Source organism: Argiope bruennichi, chromosome 5 (genome assembly GCF_947563725.1).
Source record: "Argiope bruennichi chromosome 5, qqArgBrue1.1, whole genome shotgun sequence".
In the NCBI taxonomy this organism is placed as follows: Eukaryota; Metazoa; Arthropoda; class Arachnida; order Araneae; family Araneidae; genus Argiope; species Argiope bruennichi.
Window position 1 is genome coordinate 120,120,642 of NC_079155.1, and position 13,714 is coordinate 120,134,355.

The window sequence follows — 13,714 nt, forward strand, 5'->3', positions numbered from 1 at the left end:
ATGAATTCGAAAAACAGATTTTTGGAAAATGTCCATCTGGCTGTCTGTTTATGATAAAGATATATCAAAAACGGTTTGAGCTAGACGGATGACTATGGTCTTTATACAAAATTTGCAGATTTTGCCAAATTTTAAACAAAGTCCATTCAAAAGAAGTCTGTCTATCTGGCTGACTGAATATAAGATAACACGATACCTAGCAAATGAAGAGAGCTAGATGGATAATATTTGGTATATAGATTTGATATTTATAGTGTAGATGCCAGTCAAATGTTGGGCCAAATCCAGTAACGGGTTGAATGCCCATTGGTCTATACTTTCAGAATTTCAGAAACAGGTAAATGAGATAATTCAAAAACGCAGTGACTTAAATCTATCAAATTTGATATTCGATTTTGTGCGATAGTAGCTCAGTGACAAATTTTGATAACAAATTTACCTTTATTAGAAAGTATGCGTAAAAGATCAATCAAGCAGGTTGTGTTAAAAATTCACGAATAATAATGACTCTATGAGCATTATTTGCATTATCGTATTGCAAAATTCATGAGCCACAATTCAAGTCATTGTAAATGTAGAAATTTGTTAAATAGTGTCTTTAGTAGTTAAATGGCATTCAGTAAACTCCAATTATATAATCTGATTGGAATATTGATGATCAGAGCCTGATTCATTTATGACAGATTCTCTAACTTCTTTAAACATTTATATCTCTCAAATATTTTTATTTTTGATAAAAGTTATCTTTAAAAGCCTTTTGCAACATTTCAGATGTTTTTGTAGCAGAAACAAATATTATTGCATGCTTGCTTTGCTTAGACAGATTTGACATTTTACAAATGTGGCAATGCTAAAATTCTAATCTCATTTAAAATAAATTTATTTGCAGACGATAGTGTGTTATTAGGTATTGAATATTACAGGATGTTTGTGTAAACTATGAAAAGTTTCATAAAATTTTGGTTAATATGCATTTAAAATAAGGCATTCCCAACAGTTTTTGAATAGAATAAATCTAAGTAATGATTATGTCTGTGAGGAATTTCTTATATTAATATATTAACTAACATAATTTATTAATATAACATATACAGGATATCTCAAAATGACTTTACGAATTGATACGTTACACAGTGAAGAACGTTTTCTGAAAACATAGCCATGCCCAGAAATGAAAACGAGATGCCAAGTTCTAATGTATGTTCGAAGAGTATTATAAGTTAATTTTATGCAAAATAATTAGAAAAAGTGGGAAATGTGGTAATAGATATGTATTATATAAAGGATAATGAATGAATATCTGTACTTATGCATTAAAAAATTTCCAGATAGATACCTGTCAGACATCATTTGTTGGATTTATCACTGTTAAGATATGTGTAACTCATGGTATTTGGAGCCACTCTACTATTGCGTCTTCATCAGGATCATTTAAATGGCGATGTGGGCCAACTACAGCAATATAATTGAATTTTCCCCTTATGCTTCCAACTGTATGTTTACGGGCTTGTAAAATACTGTTTAATAAAAATATTTATCTCCTCTTTCATGTCAATTAGTACCAAATGGCTGCATTTTCAGGTAAACTTCTCTATTTCTAAGTTATCATGATTTGATCTGATAAACATACTTGCCAAGTATTTACTTGACGGTTAGAAGCAGTTTGTAAAATGATAATAAGCTTAGTTGAAACAAATCTTAAAAAATTCCTAAGCTTCTATTTTTACAATTTAACATGGTGTTGCCGTCATTCATATAATATTAAAATAATTTTAGAATAGTGGAAATGAAGAACATTATAAGATGTATTCCGAAAGAAAATTTAGGAAATAAAGGTAAAGTAAGCAATAAAGATATATTTTGTTTAAAACATGCCTATAATTCCTTTTGAATTAAATCTTAAATTCTATGAGTAAAGATCATTTATGAAGATTCTATCAATGCTATTGTCCTAACTATAGTTACCGCTTTATTTTGGTCTCTCTTATATTATTATTCATTAACTTCCATGCAAATATTTGTTTATTCTGTTTGACTTTTACATTAAAGCATGATTTAATATAGAATACATCAATTATAATAAGTTATTTATAATTTATTATATTTAATGGATTTAATTAGATGAAATTATAAATAAGGATTAATTAATCTATTAATTATAATTTCGATTCAATATATTCCTAAAATGTGTTTGTGATACATTAAATACAAAAGACATAGTAAACATAAAGCAAGTATTAAAAAGAAGGATGTGTTTTATTTTACAAAAATTTTTACAAGCTCAAAGTTATTCAAATAATGCACTTATATAGTCTAAACAGAGCGTGTTGAAAGATAAAGGAATAAATAAGACAAAATGGTACACGAAATTTCTTCAATAGGGTGATATGTTAAATGATGAAGACACAAGCAATCTCTGAATTATAATCAAGAAAATTTTAAATGTATATTTGATTTTGAAAAACATGAAACATTTAAATAAATGAAATTAAATAAATTTGGAAAGAATATCTAATCTAGAATAATTTTTTACAATCCATACAATTTATACAAGCCTTTGTACAATGTAATTTTTCTGTACATTTTAATAGTATTTCTAGCGGATTTGGGCTCTGATACTAATGTTAAAATAACCATTAAAAGGAATCAATATCCAATATTTTAAATGTACATGCGAAATGTCGTCGGTATATTGTAAAAAGTTACAAAATCAAAAAAAGCTTTAATCAATTTTACGCGTTCTTGTTTCTTTATAATGGCAGAAAAATCATGCCCATCAGTGTATTGTCGGCAATATGCACATATATTGATTTGAAAAATTTTTCTGTTACGAAGATGGCATTTTGAAGCAACATATTAGCTCAATTTATTTTCTTTCGACTTTAGGTTTTGACCTTTGACTTTTTAGTCGTTTTAGCAATACACCGATGATCTGCTTATTGTTAAAATAAAACAAAAATTATGTAATAGCAATGCTATGCATGTGCAAACGATAAGTTATTTCAGAATTATTTTGATCTAAAAAGAAAATTATCAATCCTTTAATAATTGCATAAATAAATTTTAATTATGGTTCAAAAATCGAAAAGAATGCTTAAAATATTAATGCTAAACGGTGCACTTTTCAATTTTTAATTATATTAGGTGTTAGAAATAAACAAAAGAAAATACAAACGATTCTATAAAATAATTTCGGAAACAATTCATTAAAATATCTCCTTCAATTATGCGACAGAATAAAAATTCAGATTATTTTAATTCTTGAATTTTTTTAAATAAATTATGAAATTTGTATTCATGAATATTTTATACAACTTGATAAGAAACTATCAAAAAAATAATATATCACATGAAACTGTTTTTAACTGGACTAAAATTCAATAAGCAAATATACTTAAAATTGTACACACCATCTTATACATTTTATATCTACTGTAAAAAACAATATTTTACAAATTGTTCGTAATTTTTAAAGGAACCAAACAAAGCTATCTAATATATACGACTTAAATGTGAGCAAAGTTTTTCAGTTCATTTGATTTTATTAGGCAATGTAAAAAGAAGAGCAAATTTTAATGTTAGTTAAAAAGATTGAAAGAACATATTTTATGTTTATTCAATTATAAAAGGTAACAATTTTTTTAACTAACTTTTACATTCGGATTTCCTACATCCTTGAAAGCAAATATTTAGATAAACAACAGACGTTTTAAAGATTTTTAAAAATGGGGGCTATTAAGGAATAAATTAAGGAAATTTAGCACCTTATTTCCTCAAAAAAATCTTCGAAAAAAATAGTTTCTTTTTTTAAATTTTTTCTTTTTATTCTAACAAGGAGCATTTTAACATAGATATGAGCAAGTGGAAAAATTGTGTAACTCGGGGGGGGGGATGCCTTCATAAGGAAATAAATAAAAAACTTTCTTATTTATGAAATAATCATAATTTTTATTTGCATTACTAATTCACTTACATTTATGTTAAAAATTAATATTTATTTCAAGATTTCTTTGAGCATCTAATCTTATGAGAATCTGAAACATATGAGCTTTTTATTTAGTTGAGCTTTCTAAAAAAAGAAGCACCTTGCATATTTTTTTTTATTTCGTTGTGATATTTAAGAAATAAGCAAAGCTTCATCATAACCCTTTGCTATATTTTTTAGGTTTGAGCCTTTAATAAACCGTTATTTCAAATACATAAAAATTTTCTTGTTTTATTTGTAAACTATAATACTTATTTTATATGTTAATGTGTATTAAGAATTGAAGAATTTCAATTTGACACAATATTTAAGTTGTATGTGTTAGTCCTTTTTAATTCGTATTTTATCTAATATTTTTAATAATATAATATCTTTAAAGACATTTATTTTGTACATATATTCAAACCTTTGAAAAATATTCGCATTTCTTTTACAAAATGTCTTTATCATAACATGTGTAAGCCAGAGAATCATATATATGGAGAAAACGAAAACGTTATTCATACACGGCGTTTTTATATTCATAGACGGTCTGTTCTTTCAGCAATAATTTACCTCAAACAATTTTAAGTCATATATATCTGCATTAATTTTTTAAAGATTTGAAAGGGAATGATGAAAGATGAATTTGAAAGGGAATTCAGGAATTATCAATTATTATAATATTTTGCTGTATTAGAAAATGGATGGAAATTCGAAAACTATAATTTCTTTAAAAAGTGGAAGTTAATATAATTAATATTAAATAATTAATATGAAAAATCATATAATGGAATCGAAGTATTTCTCTTTTTTTGCTTTATAGAATAATGATTAATAAAACACATAATAAAGCATTATTGTATTATTATATCCATATTTTACTCGAATAATTCACTGCTAAATGCATTTTTCTCACATTTAAAAATTAATTGTATTAGTTAATAAAGTGATGTGATAAATCATAGGATAAAATCAAAATGTTTTTTACTTCACAATGGAAATTAATTATAATTTACTTAATAATTAACATTATATGTATATTAATTTGTTTTTCATTATATAGTGCAGTATAGATTACAGTTTTCAAAAATTAATTTAATGCTTCATATTTGGTAAACTATTATCAACATAAGCATCACGAAAGGAAAAAACTATAGTAAATAATTTACTAAAGAATCGAAAGATTGTCAAAACAGTCTCTGACTCAAATGTTCAAAATCATATAGATTAACTAGATGATTCAAGTTCTATGTATAAATACATAATCATAACTCGGAAAAAGATATATTTGTATCATTCTAAAACATGAAGCATTCTGAAAGACAGGATCATGATGAAATAGTAAAAAAGGGACAAAAATATTATATGCCAATTTTCGTGATTTATTTTTGTTGAATATATTTTGTTTTCATGTGAAGGATTTGCTATGTCATGTTTTTTTAGCTGGCTACAAGTTATTTGTACAACAAATATTTTATATTTTAAATATTTCTAGGCATATTATTATCAAAAGCATTATACAATATCGCGGTAATCTTATCTTGTGTCTCTAAGTTTAATGCATCATCAAACTATTAGTTAAATAGAAAACACAAATTTGTTTCACCATTTTTTGCATTTTAAATAAATGCTTCCAACACTTTTTCCTCATAACTTTCTACATTTTAGCTCTTTCGCGAACATGGATCGAATTAATACTTTCTCAGTGCTTGCAGAATTTTCTTCAAATCTAAACCATGATTGGATCAGTTATCAAAATAATGTGGTGCTTAAAAGTTGTGTTGTTTGATTTGTCATATTTGATTACAAATAGTAAAGAAAATAAATTATAAAGCTACATAACCCTTTCTCACTATATTTCTTTCGCAGGTTTTCGTCTTTTTCTGTTTTTCAAGGAACACAACTTCAGTGATCAATCTCACAGTAACTTTTCAACTTGATAGATAACTTGAATGGATACCTTTCCAATATAATACAAGAATCGGTAACTCTTCGGCACAATTTCAGAATATAGTCACACTTTCTTGATCTTACATCTTTTTTTCACATGTAGATTAATAATTTATCTCCTTTTGTATCTACTGTGGAAGCAGCACATAATACAATCGAGATTCGTGTAGCCACAATTTCTTCCGCATTAGTAGAAACTTCGATATTTTTTTGTCAGGTACATTTGTCTCCTGTATTTCTGTTCTACGTACAATATCATGGGGCTGGTAATATAGATGAAATGGTTTCCATGCCCTTTTAAAGGAACGTGTTAGTCCCAGTAAGTAACAAACTTTACAAAATGCTGCATCACTGCGGACTATCGTAGATATGGGATTCCCGATCCTTTTGTTTTTTCATAGTTCCTGGTTTAGGCAGTGGTCTATCTTTCATGTTCTGTGAAATAAAATAAAAAAACATATATATTAACGAAATGAAAATAAGTTAAATTATTAAACAAGTATACATCATGCAAAGAACAAGATGAAGCATTTCGTCTGATGCTTTTTTTTCACAGTCGAGATATGTAAATGTTGATAAAGCATAAATTTTATTAATAAATGATTAAATATTCTAATATCAACCGTTATTCGTAAAGTGAGTCATTATTAAGACTTTCTTTTTAAATTTTGTTTCTTCATTTCATTATTAATTTTGAATCAGTATTTAATTTTATAATATTAAACATTCGAAATAAACTAAAATTTCAATGCAGAAAACAATTATATGCCACATATAAAAAATATTGATATTTTAACGATTATTTAATATATCTATAATTTGTCTTTCAATTGTTAATCAGATATAGAATTAAAGACTAACATTAAAAGTTTTTCGTTAGGTATTGAGTGATTAACGTTGAAAGAGCCAAAATTCGCCAAATGTAGCACCTAAACGCACCAAGCTATGAGCTCGCTTCTAACTTACGAGAAGAAAATAAACATCCGTTTATACAAAGTTTACAGGTTAAAAAGTTACAGTTTTTGAACCGTTTGATTTAGAGCTACCAAATTTGGTACAAATATACTTTGAAAGGTGTGAATGTTCAATTTGGAAAAATTATCCGTAATTTTAACTGATTAAAAATTAAATTAAATTTTGGTGTTTTCCATTTTGATTTCCGAAAATATTTCAGCACAAAAACGATTTTTCACGACATTTTTAAATTAAAAAATTAATTTAAATGATACTGTTTTAATAATTATGTAAATTTTTCATAAATGTTGACAAAGTTAAAGATGAAGAATTCTGTTTAATAGTGTATAGTTTAGAATACGAATAAAAAATAAATTGGCATTGCCGTAAAAATTAGATATACATTTATAGGATAATTATATTTTTAATAATTCTATGATGTTAGGAAATTGTTCTCCATTACGACAGTTCATGTACCCTGTGAATTTTAAAGGTTTAAAACTGTTAAATTACTAAGGTTTTAATGCCTGTCATAACCTAATTCTTTAAAATATTTTGTTAAGGGAAGCCTGGATATAAAGTTATGCATAAAATATTAAATTAACATTTAATGCAAACAATATTCCAAATGGACCAGTTGGTCGCCATAACCGATTACCACTGAATAAAGAAGAATGAAAGATGACCAGTGGCACAGACTATAGATTCTTTAGAAAGTTTTTAAAAAATGGGCTGGGTACCTGATACATTCAATATTTCTTTTAAGCATTCTTGATTGGTATCTATTTCAAACTGATTGCGCCATCTGTGTATATTATTGTCTCTTGAATAATAAAATTAATCTTTCTAAAACAGAAATTTTTATTTTCTCATATATTCCACAATATAACAAGTTTTGGGCTTAGTTTTGAAGTTTAATGAAGAAATTATATATATTAGATAAAGTACATATTTTGACATAATGTCTCTTTCTTTTAACGTATTGGGCTCTAAAATTGACTCTGATTTAAATGTAAACTAATCACAATGCTAAAATTGATTTCTCTATTAAGATACTATTTTAGATACGTAAGATATATCATTCATATATTCTTGGATAGTTAATTTTTGCTGAATTTAACTCAATATTTTATAAGAATTATCAGTGATGAAAGCATATACCAAAGTTCACTCTTATTGATTTGGCTGAGATATTCACAGCCAGGAGAACTAATATTCCAAAATTGTATTTTTCATTTCAGGGTGTTTAAAACATGGAAATTCCTCAAAATGTCGAGAGGGAATTTTTTGAGTAGTACTTTTTATTTGTACATAGATATGCGAGACAGTAAAAAATGCGTTAAATTATTAATAAATGCTTACAGTAAGCTGCAAATCACAGACTTGTGTGACTACTTGCATTTTAATTACTGGCTCCTCAAACAGAAAAATGGTGGAACAGAGCACATGCAAAATTTTCCTCTTTGATCTTTTATTCTAGCTATGAATGAATCTTATCTCAGAGGCATTGTAATAAACTGGAATTCCTTTATGTACATTCCATAGAAATTGCATTCACATATTACAACTGTTCATATATAATACATAACAATACAGTATATACATAACATAACACTACAACACATACATTACATAACACTACAATACATACATAACATAACGCTACAATACATACATTACATAACCCTATAATACATGCATAACATAACACTACAATACATACATAACAAAACGCTTCAATACATACATAACATAATATTACAATACATAACATAATTAATACATAATTTGCATAACTTATTTTGTAAAATGAATGAATGAAATTACGTTTTTGCAAATGAACTATTCTAGAATTTATTCTCTGATTTAAAAAAAAAAAAGAGTAATACCTGTGGCAGGAAGGACTTCATCTCGTTAGGGTCCCCTCCTTCGGAGAGGTCGTCCCCCATCATCACAGTGGCGTACGGCTGAGGAAAATGTATGAGGGCAGGGTCGTGGTAGGCGGGCAGGGACCGCGTCTTATCGATGTCCACGTACCGCTGAGAGGCCGCCGCATAAATGAAACGCTTGTCTTCTTGGATGGCTGCAAGGAACCAAATTTAGAGCCAATGAAAATGTGAATATATATATATATATATATATATATATATATAATAAAAAAATAATAACAATGCATATAAAATAAAAATGATAATAATATATATAAAAATAAAAAAAAATACAGTTTATATATAAAAGAACAGTTTTAGATGGAATAATAACAATAATAATAGTTAAATAAGTTAATCATAAAATAAAAACTCAAAAAAAATTATTTTTACTGTAGTAGTTTATTTAGAATTGTTGACAATAATTAAATTCATCATAAATCTTTTAAAGACTGAAAGTACATTTTAGATGTATTCAGTATTACATGCACTGAAAGTATACCATGAGCTATCGAAACACTTCTAAAGAAGGTAATATTTATTTCTACAAATATTGGGAATACCCAAATAGATCAATAAAATTAATCAGCGAGAGTATCTACTCGAATATCTACAAAATACGGCACATTTTGTGTTCAGCTTCGTAGTAAAATAGAGAGAATTAAACAAGTATTTTAGACCTCTTTCCCCTGATCTATCAAGTTAAAAATTCAATGACTATTTATAAAACAAGATATCAAATTTCACAAATTTCACTCATCTAGCTTGTGTTTTGAGTTACTGTGCTCGAATAAACAAGGATAGATAAACAAACAGATAATAACCCTCTGACTGGTTCAATTAAAAATTAGACTTCAATTTGCCAATTTTAATGCAAAAACAAAATACCAAGTTTTATTCTTCTTTTATATAGTTAAGTTACAGAATTCACAAACATAATTCCAAAAATTATTAATGCAGAATTAGATCAACCTAAAACAAGGTGATGAATTGCTGTTTTGGGTCGAATTTTTCCGACTTCATAATACTACCTATTTTTATTTCGTTATAAGAAAAAGTATCTTTTTTAATTATGAAGTTTTTTTTCACAAAATAACTTTTAAAACTAAACTCTGCTCGAATATATCGATTGCATTTAAGTAATCTATATATATATATATAGGAAAAATTGTTTACCTAGAGTTATAATGAACATTATTGCACTAGAGGAAATAATAGAACTAATATCTTTCATTTTAATGTTACGAAGAATATCACATATTATAATTATTTTCTTGACAATAAACATGTTGTAAAAACTATATTTTTAATTGAAAAGGCATGTAATTATTTTTAAATTTTATGAATAAAAAATTTACCTTACTTTCAACATTATATAAATTATGCGCAAACTTTTTTTCCCCATATTTCTATGCATGTATATTTATTTACATTTTTAGTTCAATTTTATCTGATTTTATCTTTCATTTTTCTATGCTGTGAGTAATGCATGTGCCATTACTTAAAAGATAAACAAGATAAAATTTCCTCACATCAGAAAATTAGTACTCATCAAGAACTAAAATAATTAATGATCAGTTTCATTCAACTTAAATTCAATTTTAACGAATATTTGTCAGCTATTATTAAATCGTAAAAAGTTAATAATTTAAGGATAGATTTTTATTTCTTCGCTTATTTTTTTAGTGATTCAAAATGCATTTGTTTCCTTTTTAAAAATTATTTTATTTCGTTTGAGCAGATTAAATCACACTCAGACTAAAAATAATTAAAAATTACTGCTTTAAAGTAAAACAAGGGCATGCATAAATAATTCTAAAATATAGTCTTAAAGGTAGGATATGAAAAGAAATACGTTAATTTAAAAGTACGTAAAATCATTAACGAATAATTATTCTTCAAATATAAACCAATGCAATGTCTATTTACTTAGTAAGTAACTCATAAGACATGTGTTCACTTTATTCATAACTCTTAAAATGTTGTTTAAAAATAGATGAATAAAGATTATTCAAGTAAAATAAAAAAGGGCTCTAAGCAGTGGTTTGAAACTCAACAAAATTATGTTAATTACATATTATAAATGCTATAGAACAAGCACTTTGTATGTTATGTGTATATTGTTATGAATGTGTAATATTGCTTTCCTGCACATCTAGCAGGAAGGAAGAAAATTTTACATATAGCTCTAATGAATGCTGCATTTGTGTCAGGTCAATAGCTCCTTTAATTTTAAAGGATTTTCCTATTTTTTAAAATGATTTTACTATATTTTTTAACTGATTTTCCTATTTTTTTTAAAATTGAATATGCATTTAAAGATATCAAATCAGTTATTCTTAATAATAGCACACATTAATGACTTTGAAATTTAACTGCAACATATATAATGACCTTATATGATAAATTCATTATTTAGGATGCTGATTTTGAGTATTTGAAAAGAAGAATTAATGAAATCAGACCTCTTTCTAAATCTCTTCTAGATTTTGCTTTCAGAACCCATATGCATACGACGACGATGACTAGAGTAACGGCCAGTAGCGATGCCGCAAGGGGTATCAATAAGGACACATCTAACATCATTGGCGGTTCTTTTGATCCAGCCATGAGAACGACGTTGTTGTTCTCAGCTGAAAAATTAAAACAAAAAGATGCGATTTTAATGAGTTTGAATAAACATTGTAGAATAAGGAACAATAAACAAATAAAATTTATTGCATGAAACATATATTCAATAGCATAAAACTTCCTTGAAAATAATAATATTTTTTTAATAATTTGAATTTTTTGATTTGTAAATTGGACATAATTTTTTTAAATTGGACATAGATTTCTTTTTATATATCTTTTAAATGCTAAGATATTAACATTTGAATTAGCATGAGAAACAATTTTTGGGTGAAAAATATATTTAATAGCATAAAAATCTCAAGGAAATAATAATAATGTTCATAATAATAATTTTTTAATAATGTTTAGAATAATTTTTTGATTTGTTAGTTAAGCATAAAAGCAGAGATTTCTTTTTAGCTATCTAATGAATGTTAAGCTATTAAAATTTGAATCGATATTCTTCGATTCATAAATCTGAAAGGCATGCATTTTATAAAAAAGAATTCAATAACTTTTTGTATTAAAAATGAATTTAAAATAATACAAAAAATAATATAATAAAACATATTAAGGTAGTGAAATCTTTTTATGCTTTTTTTATATGCGTAAATTGATATTTCGGCTTGAGTTTGTTCGCTATTTTAAAAACTAAATTTATTATTCAAGATAAAATGAAAAATAGCATTTTTAATATTTTTTATCTAAAATACATTTTTAAAAATTATAAAAGGAAATCTATTGTAAAATAATCGTAAAGTTCTCTCCCTCTCTCTTGCTCTTATTTCAAGTAACTACCTTTGGCTATTCTAAAGAGAAATCATTATAGATATGCCAGAAAATAATGTTAAAGTAGAAAAGAATAACATTTATAAAGAATTGTATACTGAAATAGAAATTTTTCATAGCTTATAATAAAGAATAACTCTAAATATTCGAAAATAATGATTTCTTTAAAAAAAAACCTCTAATTTTATGAAAAGAAAGCAAGAATTTAAAGAAGACAAGGAATTAAACATTAACAGATATTAAAGATTTTGTAGCTTTTATTAGGCATAATTTCACACCACTCCAAAAGTAATTATAATGTTAAAAATTTGAAGGAAGAAATAATTTTGCCTTCTTTTAATAGGATGAAAAAATACATATCATTTTCTTTCTGTTACCGAATTTCTGACTCTTTGTATTTAAACATGAAAGAAAAACAGTTAATTAATTATATATAAAAAAATTTGATAACTATAATAAAATGTGTACATTATGAATTTTTTTTTCCTGTTTGCATGAAAAAAAAGGTTTTAATTTACTTATTCAATTTTGTTTTTAAGAGCAATGAAAGCAAATTCTGTGTAAAAAACTGTATTGTATTGATAAATGATATAAATAAGTCAGTTCCTTTAATTGTAAGAAAGTATTGCTAAGAAGCTAGATTCTAGGTGAGCATACTTTTATGTGCTTATTTAGATTAGTAGTGCCATCTATTGGACAAAAGATGTACCACATTCACATAATGAGAAGTGATAAAAATATTAATAAAGACAAACAGTTTTAAAAATTAACCTTACTATTTGAACGAAAGGTATTTCACATTTCTTTTAAAACGAAATACTTTATAGTTTCCTTCAAAAGAAAGTTAATTCTAAAATCTTGCGCTGTTAATCAATCAAAATTTATTATGGAATCGATTAAATGTATTAATAATTAAAAATTTGTAAATTTTATTTGTATACTTAATATAACTTTATTAAACTAATACATTTAACATTAATTCTCTTTGAAAATATATTATTATTTTTATGAATATTTAAGCTTTTTTAATAAATGTAGGCTTATTAAAAAAAGTAAATAATTTCAATTACATTCAAATTCTACAAATCAAATCATAATAAAATCACAACTTTATTTAGAATTAACGATTAAACTATCCAAAATTTTGCCCTGAATATCCGCATGCTAAAGAACATATGTGGCTTAAAAATCAGAATTTATAATGACTTTTTTAAATATTTCTTGTGTACGTTAAAATTAATAAATGTTTTGTTACTTTATTCGATGTATTTCGTAATTAAAGTAATATGCAAAATATTAAGCATATTGTGTTAAAATACTGTAAATTAAAGTTCAATTTAAAAGCTTAAGTTATCCTTAGTCAACTAAAACTGATCAATTATGTCATGGTATTTTCACTCATAGAATAATTTTAATAGTTTATTTGTGAATATCTCCTGCATATTAAACTATAAGAATTAAAAAATATTTAAAGAAATGTATTTTTATTTATGTAATAATTTAGCAACCCTAC

General features: G+C 25.5%; 1 protein-coding gene across 1 annotated transcript in view; it reads right to left on the reverse strand.

The window, feature by feature from the left end:
• Nucleotides 1-5,046: 5,046 nt before the first annotated feature.
• Nucleotides 5,047-13,714, reverse strand: part of LOC129968381 (uncharacterized) — a 95,219-nt gene continuing 86,551 nt past the window's right edge. Inside the window, exons 28-30 of the mRNA XM_056082237.1 lie at nucleotides 11,265-11,432; nucleotides 8,761-8,954; nucleotides 5,047-6,352 (exon numbers count right to left, since the gene is read on the reverse strand). Coding sequence (XP_055938212.1) covers nucleotides 6,266-6,352; nucleotides 8,761-8,954; nucleotides 11,265-11,432 — 449 coding nt within the window. The 3' untranslated portion in view covers nucleotides 5,047-6,265. The remainder of the gene's footprint in view (nucleotides 6,353-8,760; nucleotides 8,955-11,264; nucleotides 11,433-13,714) is intronic.